Source organism: Bemisia tabaci, chromosome 5 (assembly GCF_918797505.1).
Source record: "Bemisia tabaci chromosome 5, PGI_BMITA_v3".
Classification (NCBI taxonomy): Eukaryota; Metazoa; Arthropoda; class Insecta; order Hemiptera; family Aleyrodidae; genus Bemisia; species Bemisia tabaci.
In genome coordinates this window covers 43,992,045-44,007,658 of record NC_092797.1, presented here as the reverse complement: position 1 = coordinate 44,007,658, position 15,614 = coordinate 43,992,045, and the positions used below count along the sequence as shown (strand labels likewise).

General features: G+C 38.3%; 1 protein-coding gene across 3 annotated transcripts in view; it reads left to right on the top strand.

Annotated features, from left to right (window-relative positions):
• LOC109032747 (probable methylenetetrahydrofolate reductase (NADPH)) overlaps positions 1-15,614 on the top strand; it is a 33,251-nt gene that overhangs the window by 8,545 nt on the left and 9,092 nt on the right. Inside the window, exons 1-5 of one of the 3 annotated variants that reach the window (XM_072300781.1) lie at positions 4,851-5,057; positions 5,347-5,495; positions 8,395-8,603; positions 10,339-10,499; positions 14,159-14,287. In XM_072300781.1, the coding sequence (XP_072156882.1) occupies positions 5,389-5,495; positions 8,395-8,603; positions 10,339-10,499; positions 14,159-14,287 (606 nt within the window). In that variant the 5' untranslated portion in view covers positions 4,851-5,057; positions 5,347-5,388. Of the gene's footprint in view, positions 1-4,850; positions 5,062-5,346; positions 5,496-8,394; positions 8,604-10,338; positions 10,500-14,158; positions 14,288-15,614 lie in introns of those variants that run through there. The other 2 variants (XM_072300780.1, XM_019045026.2) reach the window with 2 other exon arrangements.

Genomic DNA, 15,614 nt, shown 5'->3' with positions numbered 1-15,614 from the left:
GTTAGTTTGTTTGTCTCTCTCAAGATTGTATCGTAAGTGGACTTGTATTACTTTTTCAAACTTTCAAAAAAATGAGAATATGCTAAACTTGGTTTAGAACATTAGCACCAGGGTGTTTTCTTTTTTTTTTTTTTTTTTTTTTTTTTTTTTTTTTTCAAAATTTCCTTGTAGAAAAAGTTAGACATTTTAAAAATTTCCGATCAGTAAAGAGTTTCTTTACCAAATCGTTATGAGATTGTAATTGTCTCAAAAAATCTGGCTTAGAGGACGTTCACATATCACCGAATTCACGCTTCTCCGTATAGTTCGAAATTCACGTAACTCGAAATAATGCGTTAGACCCTAATACGCAAAAGACGTAGCTTGGGCTTTCTCTCACAGTCCCCAAAAGTTGCGGTTATTTTCAAAAAATATTTGCAAGGTCTGAGAAAACATCTTATTGTTACTATCTTCAAGAATTAGGAATTTTTACTGTCAATAATGAGGAATGTAGAAAATTTGTTTGCCTTCTCAAAAACTCGAATTTTCCGCAGTGCGTGGTGTGATATACCGACTTTTACCATTGATCCGTTTTTTTTTCTCATTTTTTTTTAAAATTAAAATTTAATTATATCTCATCATTTTTTCAGATCCTACGGGTTTTTAAACAGACAATATTTATAAAATAATGATCCACTTTAATTTGTTGAAAAATGTACAAAAATTTGCTAGGAAAAACAAATGAAGAACGACACAAAAACAGAACAGACACGAAAAATAGTAAACAAGCGGCAAAAGCTTGCTACAGTGATAACGATATAAGAGCCATATTGCTAATTGGAACTTTGCATTTAAGATGTGGACCTATACTGTCGCCGACAAAGACAGGTACTGGCGATATGCAAGTGAGAGTGGTTAAAGTTTAAGAAAGGGGTAACTAAATTTTGCGGTTTCCTTCTCTTTAAACGACGAAAATCTCCCGCCACATCAAGGAGCACACGGGCATGACAGTGATACAAATGAACTACATTTTGCAATGAGGAACTACTATTTCTAGCTTTCGTAAAAAAAACACTTATTTGCACAGAGAAGCTGATTGCACATATGTTGTTTCTGAAATGAGCTAAAAATAGCAGTTATGCCCTTTGGCAAAATCAAAGTTGCCAGGTTGTGCCATTAAAATGAGATATTTGACATGGGTTTCAATGGGGATTGTGCTGATTTTTTCAGTACAATCTTGCAACGATTTAAAAAATGTAGTCTACAAATATTGCTCCAGCCAATGAAAATGGAAATAGCGAACATGAAAAGAAAAAAAGTCATAGTGTGAACGCTTTTTGACGCAGAACTAGTTATTTTTTCTTCTTTCTGGGCTCCAGATCAGCAAGAAACTTGAACATCCTAGTTTTATTCAGCGAGGACGAAGCGAGTTCGACAAACGAGTCGGGATCTTTGCATCGAGCGGATAACTTCATCGCTCAAAGTTTCCCGCTCAATCTAAGTTCAAATATGTTTGTTCACACTCGGCATCGTTCTCCTTTTTGGCATTTTCCGCAGCAGAAACCAATAGCTCTAAAACTAAATCTGCATGAAAGTTCGTATGATATAGAGTGTGTCGAAGCTAATTTTCGTGACGAAAGGTGCGGCGCAGACTTGCAACTTGACGCAAAAAGAAGAGGAAGAACAAGTTGAGGAGAGAAAAAAGAAGCAGAGAGGAAAACAAGCAGTGAACTCCAACACAATGTGTTGATAAGGCGCGTCATTAACTCGCACATATCAACCCCTTTAGTTTTTATTTACAGAGATTTCAAAATAGGCAAACAGCATAAAAAGAGAATTCACGATCCAACACTGCGAGGTCAAAGACGCACCTTGACGAGACCGTGTATTGTGAAAGTAGAAAGCTATTCGATCGAATTTAAGTTTTTTGATCTGCCTCAAGCAAAATCTTATCAGATTCTTGAAGAAAAGTGCTACGGAATAATTTAAGCGAAGAAAGGAAAAATTCTGTCGAACCCCTAGAAGATAAAGTCGATTTAAAGGTATTTTGGGGCTAAAATACCCAAATCACCGGTAGTAAAAATCCCGTTATATTATTGAAAAGAAATTGACTCGATATAAATGCAATTGCATTAAATACGTCTTGATTTTGTTATTTTAAACGTCTTTCCATGCAAAGAAGTTCAACCATGTCGTTGCTTTATTCATTCATGAATTGAAAGTAAGCAATCTACATCCCGAAAATCTACTGATTTGCCGTAAAAAATTGCAGAAACTTGATATACCAGGTCGATGCACCCACTCGTTGAATTTACCAACCAATTTTGTGAGTGCAAATGTGTAAGAATCAATATGCTATAGTCATTTTGGGTGCATTTATTTTTCATGAAACAATAATAATTTCAATCCCGAAAAACCATCAATTTTCCGTATAAAATCGAAAAAATCAAAATATGTCAACTCCCCGACGTGAAAATTAGATTCTACGTATGTAAAATGTAAATACTTATGTATCGATATGCTGAACAGAACTATGTGTGGACAGTCAGAAGCCCGCGGCAACATTAATTCAACAGAAAAACTGTAAAAATTAGATAGGATTTTAGCCGCTTTGCCCGCCTCTCCTCGCTACTTACAACAAACCGTTCTTATACTTATCTCAAAATTTTTCTCAGAGCTTTGGGTTATTATCAGCTTCCATTTAAACTCCGGTTCGATGGCCGAATCGGCTGCCAAAAAAGCAAGCCACTGTTGAGGGGTTCTATGAGAAATTCGTGATATTATCGGCTCTCAGGAAATCACCCCATGGCTAAAATTGGTGGTATAAATGTTTAAGTGCTTAAAATAATCGTATTCAAGAAACTAAGGAATTAAACTATGGAGTCAATTTCTTTTTAATAATATAACGAATTTACTACCGGTGATTTAGCTATTATAGCCCCAGAATACTTTTAAAGCGCCTTTGCGTTCCAGAATCTCGACGGAATTTTTTTTTTTTTTTTTTTTTTTTTTTTTTTTTGCTTAAACGATTCAAGAAACATTGTAGTTAAAAATATAAAGATTTTTCGATTTGGACGTATGAAAAATGTTTAACTCGTTCAGGCACACCGTGTATTGTATGGAGTACTGCTGTTATTCGACCGTTGTCTTCAGGTCAAAATTCTTACAAAGAAGCCCCTTGCAAGAGGCAAATTTTTTGTAATTTCTCCCAGTTTTTTCAGCGTTAGGTATATAAATGAATTGTTTGTCAAATTTTGAGGTCAATTATATTTAATTGTAATTTATACTTTCTTTTTTTCCCCTTCATTTTATTTTTCGTATCGAGGAGTCGAGGTTTTGTTGATTTCTTCGGATTTCGATTACTGTAACTTCTCTTCTATTCGGCCGATTTTTATGAATGAGGTCTCTTTTTATTTGTGTTTTAACGGAGAGTAAGGAAAAAATTGCTAAATACATGCGAAACAATTTTTTTTGAAAATTGGATGAATCCTAGCGTGACGGTGAAATGGTTAATGAAGCGTGAGTAATTGGGGTACGGGTATCGGCCGCGTTGGGACCCAAGGCCCATTGTTCTTCGTGACGCCGACGCAGTGATCAGGAGCGTGGGGACGAGAGGGCTTAGTGGACTCCTGTATGAGCCACGTTTAGCAAATGGTCTAATGAGTCTCGAGGCTCATCACAGATTGCACTTACCACTATCCTGGTGGCCCCGGCTATCAGAGCAAGGAGTACCAACTTTTGAAAAGGATAACAGTGTTGTGGAGATATGTCAAAGCAACGTTGTGAACAAAACGGAGTGAGTGAAATTCTCATTCAAGGAGTGCCGAACTGCGGTCAGCCATCCTCGAATCAGTTCGCTTGCTTCCGCTTATATATGCATATTTTAAATCAGCGCGCCCCATTCTAAGGTTTTTTTAAAAAAAAACCAAGAAACGTAGACTCTTGGTATTCATTACACATAAACTAGCGAGCCCCAGAATGAGAAACAAATTTTAATCATTATTATTGACGGATTAGTAAACTTTTTACACGCTTTGGAAAATCTCAGAAGTTCGCGGTAGTCACTTTTCGGTAAGGAACTAGGGGACTCGGTTATTGTATCGAGGGGGGGGGGGGGGGGGTCGAAACGATCGCAAAGGCGGTATACTACGTATACGCGCCAAAAGGGAGAGCGAAAGGAGGTACATGGGGCGGACGACGGGAGGGGGGAAGTGGAGGGGGATGGGGAGGGATAGAGTAAAGAGCTAGGGGGAGCTTCAGGATTCAACGGCTCTATGTCAAAACTTAATTTAAGCTTGCAGTTTTTAATCCCAAAAGTTCATCAAAATCGGATAGGGTTTACAGAATAACTAATTTTGGCCCATTTAAGCTGATACACGAAACTAACGAACTGTTCGTATTTATTGTAAGAAGAAATTCGGGCACATAATTTTGTGACGTAAACAAGTTTTAGTGACTCAAAGCTATAAATTCATCACTCGATACAGAGGAAGTGGCGTGGCGTGAATTGCGATGTATCGATTGTTCTGCCATCTAAACCCATGGTAAAGAATCGATTATCAATGTGATCGCTGCGAACACCGTGTTTATCGATCCTTTTCCATGGGTTTAAATGGTATAACGATCTATATATCGCAAAGCACGCCACGCCACTTATACAGAGCTCTAATGATGTGGAGCGCAAACAAATGGTCTTGCATGAATCTTTCAGCACCGGTACTATCAGAATTCAATGACATCGCTTGTCGTTACATCATAAAATTTGATCCCTTATTTTGATAAATGTTACGTAGAGAATAATGAGGTATAAGATTTTATCGGTGGAAAACCCATTCCCGCGATCTTTTAATTGATATACCTTGCAATATTATTTTGATTTTTACAAAATAGACACACAGCACATAGCAGTTACCTTTCTGAAGCTGTTGCGCCGAAAAATCAATGTTTAAGTTCTTAAAATTGTTCCCTAACTTGATATCTTACATGAAGTATTCATCGTTTTTAGCCCTCACTGAATGTCCTAAGCATCAACACCATCCAATGTTATACCTGAACAAAGCCTCCAGTGAAAGAATGATGTAGGTAAGTGGAATGGGGGGGGGGGGGAATGAGACACCTATGTATTAGTGATTTTTAACAAAACTTGCCTCTGAGTAATTCTTTCTGATGATCAAAGGGAAAATTCAATTTTAACGTCTCTTTTTGGTATGATGTCTGTGCCTAGTAGTTCATGAAATAGGAATACAAATTGAGGAAAAATTTGAATTTGCACGGCTTGTGTTAACGCAGGTTTACTCGACACTTTAAACTGCTGATTCGACATTTTATTTAACAGTGTGCATAATCTTAACATCTCTCATTTTTCAGCGCAAAAAATAAATCCCAGGGGCGAGAGACTGTCCAGTCACAATGACTCATATTTTGCCGCAGAGGAACGCAGACTCATCGTCAAGTCTTGTATCTTTCGAAATTTCGCCGTGCCAAACAAACGAAGAAACATCAGATTTGATAAAAAGGTATCCTCATTATTATCACATTCATCCATTAAACCTATTAACAAGGCTCACTTGAAATACACCTTTTTTGGAGGATTTTTTTAGAAGAATTGTTAAATTAAATTGTCCCCTATCGTACCATATCAAATTAAATTATAACCATCAGCTAGGTTGAATAATATGCTGAGTGCATTGCCCTAAATATGAGCGTGGCAAATCCAGGCGAGACAGCTCTGTCAGGCTCAGCATTGAGGTGCTAAGGAAGAACGCCGTATGAGCCATCAGCCGTTGCCGAAATGCGTATTAAAATACGTATTTATAGGGAAATTGGTGGACATTTTTCCTCCAATTTTTAGAGAGTTTTATTCGCTATTAGATCTAAACTACCCGGAAATTAAAAAAGGAAAAATTCGTGACTCCTCGAAAATAAAAATTTTATGGAAGGAAATGTGGCAACACTCGAATGTATATACGGCGTTCTTCCTTAGCACGCTAGAGCGGTAGTCTCCAGTCTCAACTTGTTTAATGAAAGGTCGCGCCTATGTTGATATGATCAATGTGTGTCAGGTGGCTAAACTGGCATTATCGAGATTTACATGCAATTACTCTAATAACATGTAATTAACGCAATTACGTGCTTTCTGCATTCTCTCACTGGTTGCTCCTGCAGCCACACATTTATGTAATATGGATACCTAATCCAATGTTAAATGCAAATTTCAGGCGTAGATTTTCCGGACCCATACAAATCTTTTTTGTGGTACAGCATTTATCCCAGAGCCACTGAGGTTTAATCCTAAAAGTTAAAAAAATGAAACAGCTTATTTGGATTGTTTGTCTTTATGTTGAATTCTGGCTTTATACCTAATAATTTTATTTTTATATTCTTAACATTGAGGAGCCTTCTACGGGTCACCTAAACATCGGCATCTGGGATATATACATTTTTTCAACAACACGGAGAAAAAAACTTCGTGCGTGGGACCCGAAGTTTAGGTCATATGGATCTCTGCATGAAGTTTTCGGATTGAGTATTTGAAAACTTTAGATCTAGCTGTCAAAGTTCGGATCACTCATCTGAAACTTCAGTTTTTACATATGAAGTACTACGGTTTTCACATGCGAAAAACTTCGGTTCTCACATCTGAAGTATTTCAGATGTAAGAACTGAAGTTTCAGATGTGTGATCCGAACCTCTGCAGCTAGATCTACAGTGTTCAGATGCTCAATCTGGAAACTTCAAAGATCCATATGACCTAAACTTCGGGTCACACGCACGAGTTTTTTATCTCCGTGAAGATGGTAAAATTGTGCAGGGTATTCTAAATTTTCCGGTGACAACCAGGCCAAAAAGTTCACAAATTTCAACTTGAGTCAAACATTTTGAGCTCCAATAAGTACCAATGTAAGAGGAGAGGCTTGCATCCAGTGGCGTGGCGTGCTTAGCGATCTATCGATATTTCCCCATTTGAAGCTGTGGTAAAAAATCGATTTTTAAGGTGTTCGCTGTGAACACCCTGTTTACCGATACTTTTCCATAGGTTTAAATGACCGATCAATCGATGTATCGCAAAACACGCCACGCCACTGCTTGCATTGGAATATCAAGTCACGCCAAGAGATCCATAACGTTATGGGTCTTTTTAGACCTTATCAGCACTAGATCAGACCTAGGGCCTTGTCTCCACGGGACGTTTTCATGGGATTTTTCCCAAGTTCGAATCGCAGGAATGAAACTTCTGGGATTTTTCCCAGTTACCGTTTCCACGGGACGGGGCTCTTTGTAGTCCTGCGACTAATTTGCGCGGGAAGATAAATTAGTTAAAGTCGAGTATTTGACCGGGATTAAAATAATAATTGCATTCAATTGACAATTAGACACATTTTTTAACTAAACGAACATGAAAAATGTAGTAATGAATAAAATATCGCACAATTCGTTTTCACTTCTTCTTCTTCTCTCAGTGGGTCGTAGGGGTACAAGTATCATACTTGGTACTGGGAAAAATATTGATTAACTCAATATTTCTCCCAACTTCGTAAGTGGGATTTTTCCCTGGGACAAATCTCGCGAAACGGCTCGTGGAGACAAGGCCTAGCGTAGCATCCCACAAAATCCAAGGCGGCATCGGACGGGAAAAGACGGATTGTTTCCCTTGCAAAAAAGCGTGAACCCAGCACTATTTTTACATCTCGTTACGTACAGTTTAGGCCACGCTTCTCATAGTGTTTTTTCTCGTTTATAAATTTTTTATATAGTAACAATTGAGAAAGCTAATTTTGGATGGAGTTCCGATCGGAGGGTATTCATTTTATAGAATGAAAAATTGGGCTACTTGAACATTTCATATCTCTCAAATTTTTTTTAAAACCTTCCTCAATATGAATATTCCCTTTTGGTATGATAAAAAGAGGTGCAAGGTCAACATTACCCTGCTACCCATTCAGTGCAATTCATTTTTACGAACACCCCCCCGGAAAAAAATTTAATGTTGATTTAGCATTTATATATGTTTTAGAAAACATGTCCGACAAGTTTCAAATGTTGATTTTACATTTGGAAAAATGCTAACACCACTACGCCCACTGTAAAACGAACAAATCCAAATGTTGTGCTAGCATTTTTGCATTATAAAATCAGCATCTGAAACTCGACAGGTTTTTTTTTAACAATTTAAATGCTAAATCAGCATTTAATTTTTTTCCGTGCGGCTACAAGTTAAGAACATAGTTTAAAGAACTGAATACTGAGTGATTTCAAGCCTACGTAGGTTATAATTTCAATGGTGAGAATTTTCTTTTGAGAGGGGGGGGGGGAAGGTTAAAGTTGTATCACAAGAAAAGCTACTCTTGAAATATTTGCGCTGAATCCAGAATCATTCCGTATGTGACTCAAATTCTTTTAATGTCGCGATTTCAGGTTAAAATGTTTGCAATTCAAACCGCCTTTAGTCGCCATTGCCTGTCACCAGTTGGACGCAACACTCTCTTTAGCGAAAGAGGTCCAAGCAAACGGATTCGACGCTATGATTCACGTCGCCGGGGGTACAATGACTGAAGCTGAGGTAGCAGACGTGTTAGATACTGCTCAAATGATTGGATTGAGGCACATTTTGGCGCTGCGAGGAGGTAATTCCATCGGTTTTAGAGGGAAAAATTTGAAAAGGTCTGCAGGCAGATTATTGAAATTGATAGATAAATTGTTAGATATAGAAAGTAGAGGGAAAATGGGGCAATCTTTTTGGTGGAAATGGGTGGTTGCAATGAACGAGGGAGGTAAGTAATAGACTAACTAACTGCAACCGACAAGAGAAACTACGGTTAGTCCATCATTTTCCCCCTTGTAAGTACCTCCCGTTTCAACCGATACGATCGCTCTATACTTACTCCCTACGTCTTCTTTGTCTATCGCCTTGTCTATCAATTTCAATAATCAGCCCGCTGGTAAGTTATGATAGAGGCAAAAGTCATTCAGGACATTACTTAGTGCCAATTTTAGGAATAACTACTATAAAAAGTATTTTTCATAAGATGTTTAAACTTCTGCGAAAAATTAGGATTAATTTTAATTTATATTTAGGGAATCCAATTTGAATGTTTTTACGTGATACTTATGTTCGGAAAAATCTAAGGTTAAAAAGTTTCTGAGAAAAAATTACAATCTTTATCAGGTTTTTAAACACTTCAAGAACTAAGAACTACTGTACCGAGGAAAACAATTCGGTTACATGAACTGTTCTTCGTCACTTATTGAAAACCGAACTTTTTTGGTTGAAGTAACCAAAGTTTTCGATCATAGAGAAACGAAATTTTGGTGAGCTGAATCCAAGCACTGTTTCTGTGACAGTATAATTCAGTTACTTGAACCAAAAAACTGAAGTACCAAAAATGTTTTCTTCATGTTGACTTTTTAAGAGTTTCATGACAAATTTTTTATTTAAATTTTCGTATTGTAAATTTGACCCAGGAAAATTCCTCGAAAAGGGTTCCCAAGTCATTTATTTAAAATGACTTGTCATCATTTTGAAGGGTTTTTTTAATCATTATTTTAAATGTGTCTCAAGATGACCGGCCTTTACAGTTTTACGCACTGCGTGAAGTTGTGAAACTGCGGGTTGACTTTTTTGCGTTAAATGTCTTTGCCGTGGTACCTACACTTTTCTAATAACGGAGGAACGGAGGTTCAAAATTTTACATTTCGTACTTAGAATGTGAAACGAGGAGTAAATTCTATATTTTCTCAAAACACCCTCCGGCCCTCGCGATTTTCAAGCCATTTTCCTCGAGACTTCACTCCTCTTCTCGCTCCAGCAAAAGTTTGCAATAGACCCACTGTTGTTTAGTAGCGACAAAAGAGTGGAGAAAATGAAGCTCTCATTTGACAAATCGCCTGAAACTCTTAAAACTTGTTGCTCATTTTTTCCTCAACAATAAATTTCTAGGGGTGGGAAAATAAGTTCACTTTATGTTCGGGCTAGTTACTCCTCTGATGTTCGAGTGGTAAAAATGAAATCGCAAAAAAAGAAAAAGAAAGATATATAATGAAAGAGCATTCCAGTGAGAAGCAGGACAAAAATTCATTAATGTCACCATAAAGTAAAACTGGACTTATTTATGCTAAAAGGAACTATAAGCCATTTTCAAACTTTTAAGTGGAGCAAGTTTTGCAAAAACCGTCGGCGTTTCTTTCTAAGGCTTGTTTGAAAGCTAAGGAGTTCTTCTAACTGTGCGTGTTGCCAAAAGCATTACTCGTAATAATTGAATAAGTGAGATCTAGGGGAGGTACGTAGGCCCTTTTGATTGAATTCAATGTCCCTGATGTCGTACATGCAAAAGAAAGAAAATCATGTACAGTATTTTGCAGATTGTGTCTCTGAGTCTACCGATTTTCCTCACACTGCCGATTTAGTTCGTTTCATACGAAAAAGGACGGGAAAATACTTTACTATAGCAGTCGGTGGTTATCCAGATACTCACCCCGAGGCAATTTCACCGGAGATGGATATCATTTATTTAAAACAAAAGGTGAGTTCAATTAATCTTTTCCGATGAGAGGCTCCATAGACACCCCCCTCCCCCCCCCCCCCCAAAAAGAATAGGACGCATCGAATCTGGAGGAGGTTTGAAAAGAGCGAACCGTTGGATGTGACACTCGTAAAAATAGTACTCAAGGTTAATTTCCGAACGGGTGCGATAAAAGTTTAGGGAGTAATGTCATTCCCTCCCGAAAAATTATTGATGAGTGACGTGTTGAGCATTAATTGGACCGCGTTGAGCAGAAAGGAAGCAAGTCACATCAGCTATTGCCAAATTTCAATCGGCAATTAATTTTTTACCCAAAACGGTTGCGCAAATTGTTGTGCAAACTGTGCATTAAGCAAATCCCATAGAATTTTCAAAGAAATCCGCATAACGACGGTGAAACTACCAAACCACGTATCTCGTTTGCGGTGTTTAAAAATCTACGCTCACATTTTATTTTTTTGAAGTCGACCAAATCAATATCATTCCTTGAAATTTTCACGGAATTTTCTCCGCACAAAGAGGAAAAATCACAGAAATTTTCAAGACTGGATGTTAAGTAGTTTTTCATTTAAAAAATAAAGTATGACAGGAAGTCTGCGGCGTCGCAAACCGAGATACGTGGTTTGGTAGTTTCACCGTCGATAAACGTTCTCTTGCGAAAAATTAAATTGCCCAGGTACACCGAAAAAAAGGATGCTTATTTAATATACTGGATGTAAAAGAGTGCGCTACAACTCACAAAATGCTAAATTAACCGCTTCAGTAGTTACCTACTTTAACAGTGTCATACACATTTTTACACCTAGAATATTAAATCAGCATCCTTTTTTCATCGGTGCACATTTGGCAAAAGCTGATGTGGCTATGGTCCCTTCTGCTATAAATGTGGTCAAATTTCCGTCTTATGGTAATGATTAATGTCGGATTGAGCAGTCAGAGTAGGTCCTGTTTGGTAAACAAATCGCTCAACACTCATCACCAGATAAAAGTTCGGCGAGACCCTGAGGATAATTTTCCCAGCACACGGAAGGACATTTCCAACAATGATCACGTCCCGAAAAGCAAGGTAGCTAGAGCTGAAGTATTCGGTTCCGACTGCTGAAATTCGGTGAAATTGATGGAGGCTTCGCATACTAAACTACCTTCAACTGCAGTTTCACCAAATTTTGGTTGCCGCGCAGAGGATTGAGTCAACAGAGAGGTCGGACAAAATTTTGAAACTGTAAAGTGCTCATAACCTCGTTTATACAATATTTTGAGGCTCTAAAAGTGGCTCCATTGGTTTCCTCGTAAAATTTCCCTCTATAAGCCCTCCTTAAAATCAAAACGTAACGAAATAAACACCAAAATGGGCCTGTTGCATGCAAGAGATACAGCCGTGTGAATAGACTTTTCAGAGGTTAAATGACACGAAATTTACGATGGTCACATTAAAAAAGTCTGAATTACACTCCTTGCTGCGCAATTTGCGTTGTTAGGAACGCGCTTTTTCAAATTTCCCGCGTCTGGGGGCAGTTTTCTATCGGTAACAATTAACGGCAACTCGCGGCTATTTCCGGTCAACTAAAACTGACAACATAACCTAAAAATCGGAGCTCGTGATATCGTGAAATGAAATGTAGGAGGATTGCGTTGGATATTTAAAAGTTGATCGATTTGGTTAGCGCATAAAGCGTATATGGACCACTATAAGAGATCACGTTGGGTTTGTAAACAAACTGAAGGAAAAAATAACAACAACAACAACGACTCGGCATCTTCCGGAAATCACCGAGCCCGTCGTTTGCTCGTTTCCGGTGATTAGAAAACTGCCCCCAGACGCGGGAAATTTGAAAAAGCGCGTTCCTAACAACGCAAATTGCGCAGTAAGGAGTGTATTTCAGACTTTTTTAATGTGACCATCGTAATTTTCGTGTCATTTAACCTTTAAAAAATCTATTCGCGCGACTGTATCTCTTGCATGCAACAGGCCCATTTGCAGTTTTAGTCAAAAATTGTATGTCCGACTTCTCCGATTAACTCGATCCACTGTGTGCCGGGACCAAAAATCTCGTCTCCGGATTTAAAGAGAAATGCTCATATTGCCGCGAAATCAGTGGCGTGGCGTGAATTGCATTATATCAATTGTTACGCCATTTAAACCCATGGTAAAGAATCGATTATTAAGGTGTTCGCTGTCAGCACCCTGTTTATCGATCCTTTTCCATAGGTTTAAATGGCATAACAATCGATATAGGAGGCGCGTGGCGCGTGCAATGGAGTCTTCGAGAAGAAATGACGAGATATGCAGAAGAGACGGCCAATAAAACCAGAAAATATGCTTTATACAATGTTACGATGCTCCTCTGATGAAAAAAAACTTGTGAAACCTATGAAAAGCGATAATTATTCAGGTGTCTATTTATTTCTGTTAATTGAATTCGCAAGGGATTACGCAAGCAATCTATCGGCCTTGTTGTTAGGAAAAAAATAAATTAATTTCCATTCATAAGATCAGCACTTTTTTATACATCAAACGGCTGGAATGCCGGAGCCGCGGTTTAGTATCCAACGGTTACGTAAGTGACACTCTGAAGTTCGATGCGAGTGGGTCGGTGAACTTATGAAATGGAGGCAAACCGTTTTCGGTAACAACCTCACTTTTCTCATTCATTAAAAGCGGATGCACGACCTCCTTGGTCACTGCACCCCCCCCCCCCCCCACGCTAAACATGTTAGCCTTTCATGTGCCATTTCTGTAACAAGCATATCTCTAATGCGTTTTGGAAAATGAGTTGTTACGCACGCGCGCTTTCAAACACATTTATACATCCAAAATTGGTCAGAGAAGTCAAAAAATATACCTATGGTCAAAATTGGTAAAAATATGATTTTTAAACTGCCGCTAAATGGTAGGTTGGCCGATATAATCGATACATTGAAGTTTGACACATTCATATTCTATGGCATATTTCTTTGTCTGGATGATTGGTTGGTAAATACATTCATTTGATGGAGCCTCAACAAAACAAAATTATTAACACCGTAGGAAAGTGACATCGATGCAGAGAGAGAGTAATAAAGTCCTAGATAAAAGAGACGTTCGTCCGCAGACCATTTGCGTTTGGAAAAAACAGGAGGTTTTAGTGCGTTTGTTTTTATGAAAATGTAGTCTGCTGTAAAAATTCTTTCCTCGTGAAATGCTAGTTAAAGTGTACTTTCCAATCAGAGGCTACTGGCAGTACAAAGATGCTGTAAAAGAAATTGAAAATGTGAAGAATTACTTTTGGTCACACCTAAAAATGAGAAATGAAATGAAAAAATTGTTCTTCAAAACTTATTTATTGATCTATTTCCCGATATTTCAGTGTATGCGCTCGAGCAATACGATATTAGCAATAGGTATTATAATGGTTGTGATTCATTGCCAAAAAATGCAGTCCAGGTACACTAAAATTAGTATATTTTATAGTCATCATTCATTTTGAGGGCGATTTTTCCAGAAATGTTGTTGAAGTTATGAAAAAAATGGGGGAAATTGGCTCACACATAAAGGCAATGCTGCTTTCCGGTAAATCAGTCTCCCCTTTTTTATCTATCTTCGCCCATGGTTGAAGTAAAATGTAAATTTTTACTTTTCTTAGCATCTTTTCTTTTATTGAAAATATTTCTTCCAATAGGTTGAGTGTGGTGCAGATTTTATACTTACTCAAGTTGTGTTTACGAGTGAGCGGTTCAATGATTTCGTTCGCAGGTGTAGAGAGATTGGAATCACTGTTCCAATTGTTCCAGGTATCCTTCTTATAGAGGTAAGTATCCATTTCCAAATGTATGATACAAAACCAAAATCAATATTACACAACTAGACTCGGTCAGGTTCAAACGGAAGAGGATCCTATGGACTGCAATACGCCGAAACCCTGGTAAAAATTGGCAGTAGAATCTGTGTTTCAAAATACCATAGACCTTCGGCCGGCTGTAAGATTTCCAATAGCTTCTATAGCCGGCTACAAAATTTCTCATACCCTTTTTATAGCCGATGGCGATTAAGCAACAGCCAGGCGATAAAATGTATGCTAAACGTCACTAATTACGGATGCTAGGACTTAGTGAGTCTTTGGACCACTGCTCTCTTTTTGGGCCGTAGTATCTTAATTTATTTTGCGAGGAAAGCTCCGTACTTTTGATGGATGCCTGCTATTCCTAACATATTATAGAGCGCCTTCAGTTTCGTATGATACTGTGCAATACCTCTGGTGTGAAATAGTTGCTTCAAGCGCCGTGGCACGCTGCGGTGCGGCAGGCAGGCGGGCAGCCAGCGCGAAACGCACATTGGCGCCTACAAACCTAACAGGGATACTTCACGCGTTGCGCAATGCGTGAAGTATCCTTGTTAGGTTTGTAGGCGCCAGTGCGTCGCCGCTCCGCTTTGTGTTAGGCTCTAATATTTAATCTGGCGGAGTCAGCGTTTTTCAACTCATGATTTTGAAATGTTTGCACATCCTGTATGGATTATTCTCGTTTTAATTGATGAAAAAAAAATATGTATTAAAGGAAAATATAACGTGTGTTTTGTAAATATTGAGGTGGTTCCGTATCAAACTTAATGATTTCCAAAGCACACGAATTTCTACACAATTTCTTATAGCCTTTTATAATCGGTGGCGAAAAAGCAACAGCCAGGCGATGAAGTGTAAAGCCCGGCGATAGGAACTATAGCCCGGCAGCATAATTTTTTATCGCTTCGTATAGCCCAGCCGTATGATTTTCTCCGCATTCTACAGCCAGCTATATGATTTTCTGTCGCCTTCTTTAGCCGGCTATAAGAATTCCTATGGTATTTTGAAACGCAGCTCTTATCGCCAATTTTTACCAGGGAAGGAACAAGGTGTATTTACTGATTTTAAAAAAAAACGTATCAATGGCCAAATTTGAAAAAAATGTGCATCTCAAGTGAACGTTTTAATGCGAAAAGGAACTATGTTGCACGTAAACCATATGCACATAAAGTCGCTCTTCTGACGTGAGGGTGTGTCTCTGTTCCTGCGTGAGCCCCGGAAAGCATGGACTTTTATGTACAGGGTTTAGGGGGGAAATTGGACTGCATTTTGCAATTTGGAGCTATAGATTCTGGAT